General features: G+C 39.7%; 1 protein-coding gene across 3 annotated transcripts; it reads right to left on the bottom strand.

Annotated features, from left to right (window-relative positions):
* Nucleotides 1–226: 226 nt before the first annotated feature.
* On the bottom strand, nucleotides 227–18,737 carry GIMD1 (GIMAP family P-loop NTPase domain containing 1). 3 transcript variants are annotated; one of them, XM_084756865.1, is made up of 4 exons: nucleotides 18,649–18,730; nucleotides 14,054–14,147; nucleotides 10,935–11,329; nucleotides 227–2,142 (listed from the first exon to the last, which is right to left on the bottom strand). In XM_084756865.1, the coding sequence occupies exons 3-4, from the start codon at nucleotides 11,325–11,327 to the stop codon at nucleotides 1,882–1,884; spliced, it is 654 nt and encodes a 217-aa protein (XP_084612991.1). In that variant the 5' UTR covers nucleotides 11,328–11,329; nucleotides 14,054–14,147; nucleotides 18,649–18,730; the 3' UTR covers nucleotides 227–1,881. The 3 variants fall into 3 exon arrangements, with proteins under 3 accessions (XP_084612991.1, XP_084612990.1, XP_084612992.1); XM_084756864.1 differs by lacking the exon at nucleotides 14,054–14,147 and having other exon boundaries at nucleotides 18,649–18,737; XM_084756866.1 differs by lacking the exons at nucleotides 14,054–14,147; nucleotides 18,649–18,730 and adding an exon at nucleotides 18,447–18,609.
* Nucleotides 18,738–19,038: the final 301 nt, after the last annotated feature.

Genomic DNA, 19,038 nt, shown 5'->3' with positions numbered 1-19,038 from the left:
GAGGTATTGAAGAGGATGAAGTGAAGAGTGGAGGGGGGAAGGGAAGCATCAAATCAACGAAAAAAATGTTTTATTTGAACATGCATAATGAAATTCAATGTTGTGTATATTGCTAAAAATATAGTTGATAAACTGTGAGGGGTGCTCAGCTTAAGTGGTATAAAATGGCCTTGATAGGATTGGACCTAGAGTCTTGTGCAAGCTAGGCAAACACTCCACTACTACGTCACAGCTTGTCTATCATGTATTTAAAATTGACCAGAGAAGTACAAAATTACCAGCATTTAAAAATGACTAATAGTTTCAGAAGTGAAATGCTTACTGTCCTGATTTGATCATTACACATTCTATAACATGCATCAAATTACCATGTATAAAGATGTACATATGTTATGTATCAATTAAGCATCCATTATAATCAAGTCACTCCGGTGTTGACAGCAATACAATAAAATGATGGGAGAGATTTAAGGCTGAGTGTCTGTCACTGTCTGTCTTTAGCTGTCTACCTGACAAGTAGGAAGCTGATGACCTATTTAATAAATAGCATGTGAGTTTGGAAAACACTGAGCATGAAAGTTGCCTTTTGAGAACTGCTTTTGGAGAAAATCCATCAGTTTCAATCCTGTTTCAGATGGAAATTACTACAGGTTATCATAGTAAGAAAATTTAAAAAAAAATTACCTTTATAAAAACAGTCTATGAATTAGTGAACGTATGGGACGATTCATACATGGTCATATGTGTAGGGGATATGATTCTGTCTTGGTGACAGATGTGGCTCTGACTTGCTTTCTTTTCATTATCACTGTTCCATTAAAACCAGCCTGAAGAACTCTCAAGTGGGCAAACCATTCTGGTGCCTAGAGCAATGCAAACAAATGACTCAAGAGGCACCACCTCTGTAGTCAGGACTACAGTCATAGTCAGCTCTGAAAACTGTTACAGGGATTTGCTAAAGGACATGGTCTGGGTTTTCCTTACTATTTCTAAACCCGAATGTGGCCAGCAAGTCTTCCTATAGCAGAAAGGACAGCTAACATTGAGCCTGTGAGGTGCCAGTTCATTTAATCATTGCAGTAACGATGGAAGACATATTTCTGGTGAGGAAACATGCTCTGGCAAGGTCACACAGTCTTCCATCTCTTGCATCGGGTGAGCAGGGAGGTAACTTTCTTAAGAGTGAAGAAAGTTTATTTACTTAAAATTGTTTTCAAATAGTGTTAGAGGCTCACAAATTACAAGGGATTTTGTTCCATTTTCACAAGGTACACACACTATGAAGCCCCCTTCCAAGTCTAGAAAGAGCATTATTAAAATCTCTGAAGTTACCCAACAACATCCTTTTGCTGTCCAGATCCCCAGCACTTCTGCCATCAGAGCAGCTGGGCTGCATTAGTTTTGACTGTTTCTGACCTTTATACAGATGGAGGCATAAAGCACACTTGATGTCTATCTTCTTTCCCTTAGCATTGTAGTTAAACAGTTGATTGCTACTGTTCCACGTGGTTGAGTTTGTTCATTCTCATTATCATGTATCTCAATGTGCTAATATGCCACAATTTGCATATCAGTCTGTTAATGTAGGTTTGGATAGTTTTCAGGTTTTAACCATTATGAATCATACTACCATGAACATTCTTGAATATGCATGTTTCTTAATGTACAAATGTACACTTTTCTGTTGGATAAATACTTATGAGTATAATTCTGATATAATGAAATCTTGACTCTTTGATATTAGTTTTTATTTATAATTTTCCAAAATGGCTATATGGCAGTACAGGGAATTCCCTCGTATTTTTGAGGACAAAGACAGATTTTAAAATCAGATTTCCAACCCTGATTAATACCCACTGCTCTTTGCTTTTCACTTACATTTTATGTAAAAGTAAGAACTTGGTAATGATTTTCTTTTATGAATTCCATGATTCTTTCTAAGATTTTAATTCTTTGTTCATTATACAAGTTTCCTTTTCCATACAAAAAAACACATCTCCGCTGAACAGAATTCAGCAGGGTTAACAGCGTATCACAGGCCTCATGCAAATATTCCTCTTCACTGAGTCCAGCCTCTTCTACTTCTTCTGCGTGGGTAAAAAGAATAGCAGTGTGATTCTGCCAAGAATCTCCCAGAAGTTCCTGAAAGAGAAGGAAGTTAAATGACTATTTGCCTTGGACTCCAGTCCTCAAAAATGAGCAAAGCCATTATTAAAGTCCAGTGTCATCGGCCAACAGACTCATGTGTCATGATATTTCTGAAAGCTGATATGTGTAATGGGAAGTGGCTATGAGCTCAAGTGTTGTTACCACATTGAGGAAGATGGATGGGGTTTCCGAACAAAAAAGGGCTTTAATCTCTGTTTTACTTTGTTGTTATAATTGATACACAAAAACTTAATGCTTCGGAGCATCTGGCTACATTGAGGGTTGTATGGCCAGCACTCAGTGACCAGTTATACCTTTCTCCACAACCAGACCCTTTTAGAACCATTCAATTCCTCTAATTTGTGGTACCTTGAGCAAGGCAATAGTTATAGTATCATTGTTTTTGAGTGTTATGTTATCACCACTAAAATATCTACTAAGGGATTAAAATGACATAATCTGGTTATGCTCTATTGATTAACCAGATGACAAGTAAGGGAAACGCTAAGATCAAAGCCCATTTGGTAGAGTTGGAATGGCTACACAAGATTGCTATGATTCTCATGGTCCTCTTGCCACATGACTGGAATCAAAGGCAATTTATCAAATGGCTTCTTCTAATGTGCTTGAAAAGCACTGAAGACAGTTGTCCCTTTGTTTAGTGATAATGTGCAAGTTGGTTGTGCAATAAATTCTTGTTTGATTAGTGCAAATTAGCTGATACAAAGCAGAAGCCACGACATGTGGCGTATTACTCATGCAGTGCAAAAGGCATCTAGCAGTAACCACTTAACTCTTGCTTGTCCCCCAAACTTATATGGAATCCTCATCAAGTAACAATAAAGTAATATTTTCTCCATTCTGTATGCTCCTATAGCTGAAATATTTATAAAGATGTTACCAATTTATAATACTTTGTATAAATGCAAAATATCTATGAATGAATATAACAAGAGATATCAAGGACTTCTAGTAATCAGAAGAAAGCAAACAAACAAATAAAAAATGAAGATTTGGTACCAGATAGTATGCTAAGCTTTTTAAATGGGCATTTATTTTGCTTTGTTTTGTTTTGTTTTTTTGTCTCTTGTCTCCTTTCTCCCTCTCCTCCCTTTCTCTTTCATTTTTGTTTGGTTTGGTTTGGCTTGAATTCTTTGAGGCAGAGTCTTACTCTGCTCCACCCCAAACATATCAACCCTGCTTTTGCCATCCCAGTGCTGGGTTAGAGGAAGGCACCACCGTGCTTGGCCATGCGTAACTTCTTGATGCTCAACATGAACCTTTGCCATAATACTATTATTATTCCCATTGCGGCATCAAAAAGTGACACATGGAGAGCTTGACCTATATCTTAGCTATTTCTCAATGTATATAACAGATATGTGGCTAGTGCTTATGGTGTAAAGAGAAGGAAGGGGCCGGAGGGGAGAAAGAAAGGAATCAGAACAAGTATGTCTACTATTAAAATACTAATGAAAGCTCTGAGTCAGTGGCTGTGAATACTAGTTACAACTGCTAAGAGCAGTCGGGCTCTCACCACAGCCATCTATTTACACATATGTCACTGACACTTAGCAGTAACTTCTTCAAAGGTCCGTTCTCTGTGTCTGCATTATCATGCAAAGGTCCTAGGACACTGAAAACTCTCAACAATATCTGCTGACTATTTTGTTTTTTTTTTTAAATTAACTTATTCATATTACATCTCAATGGTTATCCCATCCCTTGTATCCTCCCATTCCTCCCTCCCTCCCATTTTCCCCTTACTCCCCTTCCCTATGACTGTGACTGAGGGGTACCTCTTCCCCCTTTATAGGGTATCAAGTCTCTTCTTGGTAGCCTGCTATCCTTCCTCTGAGTGTCACCAGGTCTCCCACTATTTACACTTTCAAACACCAACATTTGTATCAACTCCTGTGTGACATCAGGATGTGTTATGTATGGCTCTATTTACAGCTGAAATCAATCTCTGTAAAAAGCTGCCGACTATTTTGGAACATGGATCCTCTTGACTGAGTCGAACAACAGGCTTAGTTTGTTTTTTAGGGTTCAGTTCTGAACTGTATTCTCTGGACGTGATCTTGTACTTTTCAGTTCCATAGCTCACTGTGCTTTCAGCTCCGCATGCAGAACAAATCTCTCTAGGGGTGACTCCACTTGCCTGCTCCTAACTAACCAGAATTTGTCTACCGACGCCACAGAATTACAGGATCCCCTAAAACGTCCTATTTCAAGAACACATGAGCCACCTTTTCAAGATCAGAATATCAGCCATTATCTTAATTGTAAATGCGTGGGAATTATTCAAAAAGGTGCTTCATTTGTCACATTCTCATGTGCTTTTAAATCCAAATTCATCTGAAAACTTGCGTGCCCTCGACAGTTAAACACCACAACTCTAAAAAACTTAAGTATTCATATGACTCCAACAACTCACTGGAGGTGACGGTGGCGTGACAAAATAAAGGGCATTTGGAGGACTCTGCTATGCTCGCAGTGTATTGTACATGCCTCTGGTAGAGAAGACACAGGCGGCGATATGAATAAACAGAGAAGTTATGGTTGAACTGTGTCCTTCCCCTAACTCATATGCCAAGTCCTCACCCCTAGTTCCTCAGAATGTGACCTTATTTGGAAAGAGTGTCATAAAGATGTGATTAACTTAAAGTCATTAGATGAGCCCCTGATCCAAAATTACTAATGTCCATATAAAACAGAAAAATTTCAACGGAGACAAATATAAGGAGCCGGTCATGCACCCTGAGAAGAGTCATGTGCATCCAGGAAAAGACCTGGGACACATCATTTGCTCACAGCTCTCAGAAGAAACCAGCCTTGCCAATTCTGTGATTTCCAGACTTCTGACCTCAAGAACCAAGAGACAATAAATATCTACTATTTGCTACAAAGGATTAACAGGGGCCTGCAAGATGGCCCAGGGGATAAAAATGCTTACAGCCCCAGCCTGTATGTCTGAATAACAGTAAAGGCTCCTTAGGAGAAAGCTTGCTCTCATCAGGAGCAGGCTCTCTGGCCTGGGTTTGGACCTATTGTCCCAGGTAGGCCAGGCCAAGGGACCACCCCTAGGAAGGTGGGCTCACCTAAGCTATGCTAAAGAAATAGATGGAATGATTTTCCCTTTAATGAGATACTGTGCCTTTCCTTCCTGGAGTCCCCCAGAATCTTTCTGTCTCATTTGAAAGTATGCACATCCTAACACTTTCAGCTTCTGTAGCACTTTGGCCTTTCTTACTTTGTCTTTACAGCATCCCTCCCACCAAGAGGCTGCTTTTCCACCTTGCCTCTGAATTCCACACTGCTGAAGGGCGTGACCTTCCCTTCCATCCTCCACTGTGCTCTTGCAAGCAGCAACTGAGATTCGCAGCTGACCTGCTCTGATGGGTTTTAAAACTCTAATAAAAATTGTCTTTGAGACTTTATTTGAATCTATTCTTAAATTTTTTTCGAGATGAAGAACCTCAAGAAGGGACCTGGATTTCCCCTAAAACATCGAGCAACCATGACGAGGTTCCCCAAATCCCAGGAACACGGTGACCTGAACCAGATCCTTAGCACTCACATGAAAGCCAATCCCAGTTGTCCTCTGGCCTCCACACTCATGCTGCACACACAAATGCACACACAGACACACACAGACACACACACACGCATGCATGTACATGCATGCATGTGCACATACACATGGACGGACACACACACACACACACAAACGCACACATAAATGCATATACACACATGCATGCACACACAATGATGATAGATAATAATAAAAATTTAAAAAGAATTAACATAATGCAATAGTAGGGGTTGTGTGATAGTGGGCTTTTATGTCCACTCAGGTCTAGCTATTGATCTTTGACCACACTCATATCTGCAAGTTTCCCACATTTTGAGCCTCAGTGTACCACTCCCGTGCTGCACTGAATGTCATGAATGTCATGCTAAAATGTTAACTTATGAGTTAGTGGATAGCTGGTGCTTTCAGCCCCTGAGCTCCACCAAACCCACTGCCCAGATAGCTTTGGTTGGTATCTAGACCATACTTGTCAATAAATATTTCTGAGTAATCATCACAATGAAAGAACATACTGATACTGTTCTGTAAAATATCCCTTACCAGAATTCTTTTCTTACTAAGTCCATACTTTAAACTGTAAATAGCGTAATGCTCTTAGTTACTGTAACGGCCTGTTTCCTTCTCTCCCTCCCCCACCCCTTTGGGTGGTTTTTATACTTCAGAGTTATCTCATTCAGGATAAGTAAGTGGAAGCACTAAGCGCCATGCCACTCACAAGCTCGTGTGTTCAGACCCTGGGCAGGCTTTACAGATTGATAACTTTTTTTTTTTTGCAAAAGCATACATATCTCTTAAACTGTGAGAGAAATTGCACTTTTGAATTACTGCCCAAACCAGAGAAGAATGGCTTATTTAATCTATAATCCTTAGATTGGTCTTTGGCCAGATAATAGTTCAGTGTTTGAAAATAGTGTCACTTGGTGATAGTCATCACATTAGTGGCTAGACATGTTCACTGGGGAACCAGAGACCGAACAATCACAGTTGATCGATGTCTCAAAAGAAATTCAAGAGCAAAATAAGTCAAAGTAATTTATCTGCTGCTAGTAATTTAAATATAGTACAAAGCCCAAGTGGGAATGCCACAGCCACAGATTGTTTGGTTTCACAGTGCTAACGGGTATGAGGCCTTCTTGTCCATTTGGGACAGTGAGTTAGGATATAAACCTTATTTTCCAGGAATTGTTCATTTTCTCAGGACCTCACCAGCCCTGCCCCATTTGTTTGTGGTTGATGAAATCATAGCATCTGGACCTTTTAAGGGGAAACTTTAGAAAAAAAGCCAACAATTACATCAGCTGAGAAAAAAGTTATCATGGAACAGGAGGATAATAAGGATCCTACGTAAGTGTGTGAGTGTGTTGTGTGTGTGCATGTGTATGTGTGTGTGCTTGTATGCAGAGAGTCAAAAATGAATGATGGCATCTCAGCTCCAATTCTACATTAGCCTCAGCTCTCATATCCAGTGTTAGAAAGCATCCATCCAAGTTGCCCCATTTTAAAGAGGAGCATATTAAGGCCTTGTGGTGTTGTGTGGCTCAATGGAAGTCACGTAGCTGATTAGACTAATGGTAATATAAAATGGTAGTCCCCACAGATAAACTCTTACGGTGCACTTATCACATACCAGTGTCTCAGTTAAAGGATTTTCTACTGCCAGGCTCATGTGCAATCCAAAAAGGAGCCAGTTAAGTCGATCCTGTCATCACTTACTGCTTCCTTGTCCAAGGTCATGCTGCAAACAAGTAGCTAAGAAGGAGGCTGAGCACAAGTGTGTATAACATACCCAGAAAACATGTTCTTCACCTCTGAGACAAGCGACCTTTCACTGGTCCATTCGAATGAGTGCTCATCTCAGTGCAGAAGAGCAGCAGTCATAACAGGGCCACTTTGCCTTTGTTCCTGGCTCTCCTGTAAGGAGCTCAGTGCTAAGCAGTCATAGTTACTAACACTAGTGGGTAGAGGTCTTCAATATCAATAAAACCAGCACCCTTTGTGACTGGGAATCTAAAAGTGAGAAAGGCTAGTAATATTAAGCTTTGCTTTTGATAAGTCCCACCTGCTAACTAGGCCTGTGAGGTCTGTCTAGTGCTCGCAGGCCCATCACTGGCCTTTGTGAGCCTGTTGTGTTATGAGCATCCATCTGCAGCATCCAAAGCTGAATTGCTGATTCTAAGATGAAAATGCGTTCTCAAGCCTGCTTGTTCACAGCCATTGTACAGCCTATGACTGTACAAAAGAATGTAGACTCTACTCTGCTCATAGGTTCAGTTCCTGGAGCGACCTCATGATGCTCTTTATTGGAGTGAACTGTATTATGTCTTCTCTGCCACACTTGTGGACTTTCTTTTTAACATTCAAATAATATTCCCACTAACATTCACAGGAGGCACATCTTTCCTTCCCCATTTTAGAGAGTACAACCCATTGACCTAAAGGACCTAATATAAATAATGAGAAATGTCATTTGGAAGACAGCTTTAATCATCACAATGGCAGCCTATGACCCCTCTGCAGAATATTAAATCATAACCAGGAGATAACAGAAAGTCGCAGGAAAGACTAGGCCAGTCCTTCCGTGCCAGGACCCTTCCCTTACCCGGAAAGGGAAAAGACAGTTACCCTATTCTCCTTGTTTATCAGCCTAGAAGGAAAAGAAATTCAGGATATGCCTGGAACCCATGGGCCTGAACAGCTGCTTAGCTATCTGCTCTTGGTCCTGTCAAATACCAAGACATCTGGCAGCTGCTCCTGATGTGAGAGTGCATACATCTGGCTGCCACGAGTATCTGAGTCACCTGAAGAAGAAAGTCAAGAGCATCAAGTCTGTGCCTCGGAGACCATTATTGGAAAACAAAGAGGTGCCCCCACACAGATTTGCAATGACTTCCAGCACCCATGGGGCTTTTCTAGGCATTAATAAGCCTTGTCTGCTGCTATTCATAAAAAAGAGAAATCGTTTATACTATAAAACAAACAAACAAGATCTGAACTTTTCTCACACCCATCTCATATTGGTCTTCAACTCCTGAGATAGACAATGGCTTAAGGAAGGCAGCTGTTGGAGAAAGCTCTGCAGATGGCGCTTCAAAAGACAAGTATGAATTAAATTGCTTTGTAGGAAAACAGTGGATTATAATGTTCTGTATACCGACACTGGAAGGATCTATTCTCAAAATATATGTATTAGAATCCTTTTGGGCCCAGCATAGTGTTCCACAGGGAAGAATGACAACCCTATGGGGAGAGTCAAGATGGCTTTTGAGAAGTAGTTGTTTGTGAATTTACTTTATTTATGTAAAGCAGCCTTAGTGAATATTAAAATTATCCTGATATTTGGGTACAGGTTTCCCGGCATCCAATTTCCACCAGAAATGCTTTGAGATATAGGGCTAATAGTTTTGGGAGCTGAGTGGTTGCCTTAGATTTCATATTGTATCTTAATTACAACCATCTTGTTTACTGTTGACAGCATGACTTGGATCTTAAGAGCTGGAAGATGAAGTCTTCACTCTTGTCACCCTAATTTTTCCACTACTTTCTTTTTTTTTTTTTTTTTTTTTTTTTTTTTTTTTTTTTAGTGTCAGTGATTTTTTTTAATTTTTTTTTTCAATACAGGGTTTTTCTTTTTTTTTTTTAATTAATTTATTCATATTACATCTTGATTGTTAGCCCTTCCCCTGTTTCCTCCCATTCCTCCCTCCCTCCCACTTCCACTACTTTCTTGTAATTACACACATGGCTTTTTCCTAATCTTTTACAAACACACATAACCACTGAGAAACAAAACGTGTGTCTGCCATTTGGCTCAATCTTTATTAGTCAAGTCTTTATTAGTTAAAGGGAGAAAGTCCCTTATCTGAACACAGAAGGGCAGCTTCTACTCGTAAGGCCCAGCAGTTAAACTGAGCTGAACCTTGTCTACAGAATCAAGTTCTTGGCTAGAATGGAGGAGGTCAATGGTTAATTTCTAGGAGTTGTAAGTAATAGTCTACCTGGTCACCTTACCTACATTATTTCTGCGGGGTATAAATATATACACTCTTTATTCCTCCAAGATGTGGCCATAGCAAGACTGCTCCTCTCACCTGGATCATTTGCTGGACTGTCTAAGGAGTGAAACCCCCAACTCATGGACTGGTTATAAATGAACAAATAAATCAGTACGATCAGATACAACATATGTTATCTACATTCTGCCTAAAGTCCTTGTAGTTCGTTGTTGGAATGGAGAACTTTAACTGTGTGCTGTGGCAGGTAAACATGAGAAATAGCCCATTTCTTTCCTGTGAATCCTGCACAGCTTTCCTGCAACAGTTGCTGTGATGTTAAGTCTTGCCTTGCTCCTATTACACACTACATTACTTGGGCAGTTAACAGGTTTTCGTTTCTGACATTTATTTCCCTCTTCTAGGTTATGAGACTTTTGCAGTCAGGCTTTGTGTCTTTGAAAGTTCTCAATGTTACCAGTGAATAAATATGCATTTGTTGATGAATTATCACAACTTGTCCTCTTGTTGTGGCCCATAGTGTGTGGTATTTCAGTTGGTAGTTTTGAACCTTCCCTTGTTTTGATAAACCTATATAAAAACATGGAAATGTAGATATACAGGTCTCATGCTTGATATTCTATTCCAATAGTCATGGGTGAGTCTGCATTTTCAGCAAGTTGCCCAGCTGATTCTGGTGCAGCTAGTCTACGAGTTACATTCTCAAGTTCAAGGTTCTTAAGGATTTAAGGCTTCACTTCTGCAAATTAGTGTCTGGAAATTTCTGTCTATGAACTATTTATAGAATAACTGACTGAATTATTCTAAAACAATGGCTCTCAACCCTTGGAGTTATGTGTCAGCTATCTAGAATAGCAGAATGACATCAACCTTCATACTGGTAACCCAATCACATTTGGGAAGTAGCAATGAAATAATTTTATCATTTGGGGTCACCACAACATGAAAAACTATATTAAAGAGCCGCAGCATTAGGAAGGTTGAGAACCATTGCACTAAGACAGATTATAAAATAGAACTCCTGGAAGAAAATCAAGTCACTTTTACTGACTATTGCTATATGGGAAACACTCTGTAGCTCAAGTGTCTGTCAAGCCAGTTTCTTTTTGAGCCTTGTCTATGAAGATAATGCCCCCAGGTAGGGATAATGGTGCCAGTATAATTTATCTTGGTGTTACCTGGATCAACTGGACTGAGTTAGATGCTTCCTGTCCGAAGAAAGGCACATCGGCTCTCTGGACCAACAAAGCAAGATGGAGACCCTCTTGCCCAAAGTGATGTGCCAGGGCCTTCTTCACTTCCTGCTTTACATGTCTTGTGCTCAGCTTGCTGTGTGGATATCCTGGAGTGTCCAGTACCTGTATCTGCAGGCTTATCTCTTTTCCCCCTCGACGCATGAAGCCGTGGAGCTGACAGCTTCGGCCCAAGCTGCAATCTTTGGTTACAGAACCTGGAGCAAAGGTGCTGTAGAAATCAACGCTTCCCAAAAGAACATTCCCAGCAGAACTTTTCCCACTCTGAGTCCTGCCAAAGACAGCCAAATTGATGATCATCTTGTTGGGATCTGTCATAGCTGTGGGTAAATGGAGGCACCACAGAAAGAATTAGGTATCTATACTCACTGAGCATAAAGCCTCTGACATTGGCATGGATACTCTGTACAATTCTCCCTCAGGGTCTATTGGGGGGATGACTTACTGCTCCAGGAAACCTGTTCATACTCAAGTTACTTATATAAAATGGTATAGTATGCATGTAACCTATGCATAGCACCCTTTATCATCTAAACCAGTGGTTCTCAGCCTTCCTAATGCTGCAACCCATTGGGCTGACTCAACCATAAAATTATTTTGTTGTTACATCATAACTCTAATTTTGCTACTGTTATGAATTTTAATATAAATATCTGATGTGCAGGTTATCTGATATATGACCCCTGTGAAAGGGTCTTTGACTCTCAGAGGGATTATAACCCACAGGTTGAGAACTGCTGCTCTAAATGCTATCTAGATTATATTTAGTATAAGTCTAACAGAAATGTAAGTACGGTCACACCTTATTGTTTAAGTAACAATGGTGAACAAAAGGGCTCTGTACATGATCAATACAGACATCATATTTTTCTGAATATTTTCAGCCTCTGATTGAGCAAGTCTGTGGATTCAGCATCTATGGATGGAAAGAGCTTTCTGTGCTGTCTATGATGGGCTGTCTCCTCCCTTGTCCTGACCTAAGTAGGGTTGGGTGCTCCACTACAGATGCCATGAAGATAGGGTGGGGTTTGGAATCTCAGTAATCGATAGTGGAGAAGTAGAGAGAAACCAGATAGAAGTGAGTAAGGTCTGAGGAAGGAAAAACTCCAGGGAAAGGAGGGAGGGGCCAAATCTCATGAAGATGAGCTCATTTAGGTAGAATGTTGATGCCTTGGTATGATGGAGGAGAGAATTCAGGCCTGAGATCGCTGAGGTTAGGAAGCCATGGGGAGGATTTAAATTCACTCATTGTTAAAGAAGTAGAAAGAACACAGAAGAAGAAAGAGCCAGTTAAGCTGTTTTCTCTTCTTACATTTTCTTTTCAATGTATTTAATTTTATACGTATGGGTGTTTTGCCCACATGCATGTATGTGTACCACACGCCTGCCTGGTCCTTACAGAGGCCAGATGATGGATGTTGAATCCTTTGTAACTTGAATTAAAGATGGTTGTGAGCTACCTAATATGGGTGCTAGGAAACAAACCTTGGTCCTCTGGAAGAACAGCCAGTTCTCTTAGCCATGAACTATCTCTCTAGCACACTCTACCCTTTAGAGGGGCTATCCTGGAACTCACTATGTAGCTTGGACTGATCTCAAACAGTCCACCAGAATTCACCTGCCTTGAGTTCACGGACTACAGGTATGAACCACCATGTCCAGCTCCATTAAGCATTGTGTTATTTTATTTTATTTTATTTTAAAAATCAGACTTAGAATTAAATGAGATTTTTAACATACTTTTAAAGCACAAGGTTATGAGAAAGAGATACTTATTAACAATGTAAGGCCAATCTAAGAGCACGCTGTGGGTTACTCAAAAGAGAATTGCCCATTCCGCATTTTAATGATGTCTCCCCGCTTCTTGAATATACAAGTGTCAACTGCAAAAATTCCTCCTCCCTACTTCCTGAATGCTTTCCTTCCAGAAAACATGGATACTGCAAAAGATGGCTCCTGCTTTTTCTTATGAGCTATCACTTACAATCAGGAAACATTGCAGTGAAAATGAGAGCTACTTGTAATTTCTGTTAGAAAATAACAAGTCATCTCATGGTTGATCATTGCCAAGTCTGGACTCCTTGTCAAAACTCTGTAGTTCATTTAGGAAGCAGAAGAATAAAGAACCTGTACGGTATATATAGTCAGTTTTCATGCAGTACATAAGCCTTAGAATGTCTTAAGGTTGTTGGCAATTTTTTTCTTTTCTATTATTTTATTTTATTTTATTTTATTTTACTATCTTTTCATATATTACATCCTGACCACAGCTTCTGCTCTTTCTTGTCCCCACAGATCCATGCCCACACCCCCTTCAGAAAAGAGCAAGCCTCCCAGAGGCATCAAACAAATACGGCATAACAAGCAAGAATAAGACCAGGCACATACCCTCACATCAAGACTGGAAGAGGCAACCCACTAGGAGGAAAAGGGTCCCACAAGTAGGCAAAATAGTCAGGGACAGCCCCTGCTCCCACTTTCCATAAGAACCCTGAGTTGGACCCCTATGGGCTCGCTGATTTCTTCAAGGCCCCATGAGTTCCAGTCAGTTGATTCTGTGGGCTGTGCTCTCCTGGTGCGTCTCTGACCATTCTGTTTTCTCAGATTCTTCCTCTCCCTTCTCCACTGGACTCCCCAGACCCTGCCTAATCTATGGCTGTGGTACTCTACATCCGCTCCCATCAGTTGTTGGGTGACGTCTCTCTGGTCTCTCTGATAATGATTCTGCTAGGCTCTCGTCCTGGAACACTCTATGGGCAGGACAAACTGTAGGTTGAAGGTTGTACGTTGTGGCTGGGTTGGTGTCTCAATTCCTCCACTTGCAGCCTTGCCTTGCTACAGAAGATGGCCGGTTCAGGCTCTGTACCCCTTATTAATAGGAGACTTTCCTAGAGTTACTTGCATGGATTCAATGGAGTTTCTATTGCACTAGGTTTCTACTTCAACCCCCACATCCCCACATGCCCACCCCAATTCCAATTGTCTCTCCCAGTATTTTCTGTCGCCCCTCCTACCTGATCCCTCTTGTTCTCATCCCTACTCACCTCCAGGCCATCCTCAACATGTATTCTATTCCCCCTTTCTAGGAAGATCCTGTTGTGCGCCATTAAGCCCTCACGATGCTTAGCCTCTTTGGGTCTGTGGATTATAGTATGATTATCTTTTACTTTACAGCTAACATCTCTATAAGTGAGTATATGCCATGTTTTTATTTCTGGGTCTGGATTACCTCATTCAGGATGATTTTTTCTAGTCCCCTCCATTTGCCTGCAAATTTCATAATGTTATTGTCTTTTTAAGCAGCTGAACAATACTCCATTATTTAAATGTGCCGTATTTTTAAAATCCATTCTTTGGTTGAGGAACATCTAGGTTGTTTCCAGCCTCTGGCTGTTATGAGTAAAGCTGCTATGAGCATAACTGACAAGTGTTTTTGTGATAGGATATAGCATCTTTTGGGTTTATGCCCAGGAATGGTCTATTTGGGTTTTCTGAGAAACCTGCAGATTGACTTCCAAAGTGGCTGTACAAGTTTGCACTCCCACCAGCAGTGGAGGAGTGTTTCCCTTGTTCCACATCTTTGCCAGCATTATAAAAGTATCTTTCATTTGCCTAATGTAATTGTGGTCTCAGAGGCTTACTGTGGAATAAGCTCACCTCTTTCTGAACTTCTGCTGGTTGGTTTAACTTGGTTGTTTTGGCCCAAACTCTTCTCCAAGCTGACTGATTCAACCTGGCTTCTCTCTGCTTCTTACTGGAGTTTGAGTACTCTGCTTAGAAAACAGCCCCTGAACTCCATAAACTCAACTGCATTGGGTCGAATTCCGCTGCACTCACTCCCAATGACTGAACTCAACTCTACTGTACTGCCTTCCTTACGAGCTCTCTACTGTACTGCTCTCTACTGTATTGTCTTCTCTGTCTCTACTGTACTACTCTTAAGTAACTTCTCTTTCGTGTCTGCTCTCTTGAAAGTCGGCATATCCTATCTTGGACTCATTCTGTCAAATCTTTCTCTGATTCATCACTTTGTCTGTCCCTCAATTAGATATCACTTTTAAACATGGGAGCTTCCCTACAAACTGACTTGACCTTCATTGTTTGGGATTAAAGGTGTATACTAAGGGTTTGTCTGTATTCCCAAAAGAGGGGTTAAAGGTGTGTCATTCCTGCTGCATCACATAGACCTAGAAGGTCATTAGATGTGATCCCTTGCCAGAGCAGTCATGTTGCTGGATTAAAATTCTTCTACAACATGAGTTGTCATTTGTGGTTTTGATCTTAGGCATTCTAACAGTTGTAAGATGGAATCTCAAATTCATTTTAATTTCCCTGATGGCTAAGCATGTTGGACATTTCTTTAAGTGCTTCTTTGCCATTTGAGAGTCCTCTGTTGAGAATTCTCTTCTTAGATCTGTTCCCCATTTTTTTAAAAGGGAATTTTTTACTTTGTTAATAACCAGTTTCTTGAGTTCTTCATATATTTTGGATACTAGCCTTCTGTCAGATGTGGAGTTGGTGAATATCATTTTCTATTCTGTGGTGTTCCATATTGTCCTACTGATGGTGTCCTTTGCTTTACAGAAGCTTTTTAGTTTCATGGGTTTCCATGTATTAATTGTTGATATTAGTGCCTGCACTACTGGTGGTCTGCATTTTTCTACATACCAACATCCAGTTAGACCAGCACCATTTGTTGGAAATGCTTATCTCCCCATTGTATATTTCTCCCTTATTTATCAAAAATCAGATGTCTATAGGTGTGTGGATTTATGTCTAGGTTTTTGATTGAATTTCATGTATCAATGTGTATGTTTTTATGCTGACATCATGTGGTTTTTTGATTAATTACCACCGCTCTGTAGTACAGCTTGAGGTCAGGGATGGTGATACCTCTGGAAGTTATTTTATTGTATAGGGTCATTTTTAGATATCCTGGGTCTTTTGTTTTTCCATGTGAAGTTGTGTATTGTTCGTTCAAGGTCTATAAAGAATTATGTTGAAATTTTGATGCAAATTGTGTTGAATATGCTGATTGCTTTTTGGTAGGATGACAGTTTTTACTGTGTTAATCTGATTGATCTATGAGCATATATCCAAGACTCAAGTTGGTGTAGCTATTCTAATATATTTCAAACCAAAATTAATCAAAAGATATGGGGAAGGACATTTCATACTCATCAAATGAACAATCCACCAAGTTGGTAATTTAATTCTTAACATCTATTACTCAAGCAAGGGTACCCACATTTGTAAAAGAAACAGTGCTAAAGCTTAAATCAGACATTGACCTTCATACATTAATAGTGACAGATTTTAATATGTCATCTTGCACCAATGGATAGGTTATCCAGACAGAAACTAAATAGAAATAATGGAGCTAATATACATCACGAATCAAACAGACCCTAACAGATACCTGCAGAACATTTTACCCAAACACAAAAGAATACACATGATTCTCAGTAACTGACAGAACATTCTCAAAATTTAACCACATACTCAGTTCACAAAGCAAGTCTCAGCAGATACAATAAAATTGAAGTAACACCTTGTATCCTATCAACTGAATATCAACAATAACAGAAACAACAGAAAGCCTAAAAATTCATACAAATTGGACAACTTCCTACTGAACGACTGCAGAGTCAAGGCAAAAATAAGAAATAAATTAAAGACTTCCTAGAATTCAGTGAAAACAAATGTACAACATACCCAAACTTATGGGATACAATGAAAGTGCTGCTAAATGGCAAATTCATACCACTAATTACCTTCATAAAGAAACTGGAGAGATGTCATACTTGTGACTTAACAGCACACTTGAAAGCTCTAGAACAAAAAGAAGCAAACATACCCAAGAGGAGTAAATGGCAGGAAATAATTAAACTTGGGGCTGAAGTCAATAAAATAGACATAAGGAGAACAATACAAAGAATCAATGAAACAGAGTTGGTTTTTTTCCCTCAGAAAATCAACAACATGGAGAAACACTTAGCCAAACTAACCAAAAGACAGAGAGATTATCCAAATTGACAAAATAAAAAATGAAAATGGGGATGCAACAACAGACACTGAGAAAATTCAAAGAATTGTTAGGTCTTACTTCAAAACCTGTACTCGACAAAATGGGGAAATCTAAAATAAACAGACAAATTTCTATCAACTTCCTATCAACTTTGATACCAAAGGTAAATCAAGATCAGATAAGCAACGTAAATAGAACAACAACCCCTAAGGAAATAGAAGCAGTTATCAAAAGCCAAGCCAAAACAAACAAACAAACAAACAAACAAACAAACAAACTCAGGGCCAGGAGTTTTCAGGGCAGAATTCTAACAGACCTTCAAAGAAGAGCTAATATCAATACTGCTCTAACTATTCCACAAAATAGAAGCAGAAGGAACATTGCCAAATTCATTTTATAAGGCCACAGTCACCCTGATACCCAAACCACACACAATGATTCAACAAAGGAAAAGAATTAAAGACTAATTTCCATCACAAACATTGATGCAAAAATACTCAATAAAATACAAACTGAATCCAAGAACATATCAAAAAGACCATCCACCATGATCAAGTAGGCTTCATCCCTGGGGTGCAGGGATAGTTTAATATACAGAAATCTGTCAGTGTAATCCACCATATAAACAAACTGATAGAAAAAACACATAATCATTTCATTAGATGCTAAAAATGCCTTTGACAAAACCCAATACCCCTTTAAGATGAAAGTCTTGGAGAAATCAGGGATACAGGGCCCATACCTAAATATAATAAAGGCAATTTACAGCAAGCCTGTCCTAACATCAAATTAAATGGAAAGAAAATCAAAGCAGCCAGGCTATCTACTCTCTGTAGCTACCCAATATAGTAGTTGAAATCCTAGCTAGAGCAATGTGACAACTAAAGGAGATCAAGGGGATACAAACTAGAAAAGAAGTAAAAATATCACTATTTGAAGATGATATCGTAGTATACATAAGTGACCCCAAACATTCTACCAGGAGACTTTCACAACCTATAAACACCTTAAGTGAAGTGATTGGACCCGAGATTAACTCACAAAAACCAGTAGCCCTCTTATATACAGATGATGAATGTGCTGAGAAAGAAAGGGAAACAACACCCTTCACAACAGCCACAAATAATACAAAATATCTTGAGGGTAACTCTAACCAAGCAAGTGAAAAACCTGCACAATAAAAACTTCAAGTCTTTGAGGAAGGAAACTGAAGGAAATATCAGAAGACAGAAAGACCCTCCATACTCAGTAGCCATTTTCATTGATTGGTAAGCAAAGCTACTGGCAAACAGTCAAGCTGACCTCAGTGACACCTTAATAGGTAATATATATCATTTTGCTTGTGATTTCTAATTCTATTATATAGTGCTGAGTAACCCAGGCTTCACTTGTTCTCCAAGGTCCCTCACCTCAGTATATCCAGGCCTTATCACAAATGTCTTCAAGGAGCCACACAGTTGAACACAATGCCCCTGGTTCCAGCAGCCTCTCAAGTAGACACCAACCCACGTAGCTCGTTTGGTCCTGTCACCTGCGCTGTGTTGCCACTCATTTCTGTTTAGTCCCAATCACACATATAATATATTTTAAAACCAGCTCTGTGCCACTTGCCTTTTTCAATCTTGGAAATGTTTTCTTCGCTGACTTCCTTGCAACCAGCACAGCGTATTCTTTGAAATGAACTTTGGTCTCCTGACTGAGTGGTACTAGCAGGGGACTGATACTGCACTATTTTGCTTAGTTAATCTGTTACCAGACATCCTCTTTATAAGTGATTAGCTGTCTTCTAATCAGATCCTACGTATGTGGCCCAATAGAATGAGAACTTTAATATGTATTTTCCTGAAATCTCCACTGCCAGAATTAGATCCTTTGACTGGGTGTGTTTCTCATAAATAGCAAGCTACCTAGAGCAAAAGTGTGAAACATTCTCAGTGACAGTTAAAAGTTTTCCATTTTAATTGATAAATGTTGCGTCAGTAATTCATGAAAAATGCCACT

This window comes from Acomys minous (assembly GCF_964271855.1).
Source record: "Acomys minous genome assembly, chromosome: 14".
Lineage (NCBI taxonomy): Eukaryota > Metazoa > Chordata > Mammalia > Rodentia > Muridae > Acomys > Acomys minous.
This window is presented reverse-complemented; position numbering and strand designations above follow the sequence as displayed.

Bases quoted from the DNA above. Each gene is read 5' to 3' on its own strand.
- GIMD1 (XM_084756864.1), bottom strand. From the start codon at position 11,327: ATGACAGATCCCAACAAGATGATCATCAATTTGGCTGTCTTTGGCAGG. The intron at 2,143-10,934 runs GTAACACCAAGA...CTTCTCTTTCAG, and splicing joins ACTCAGTCCAGTTGATCCAG to GAACTTCTGGGAGATTCTTG.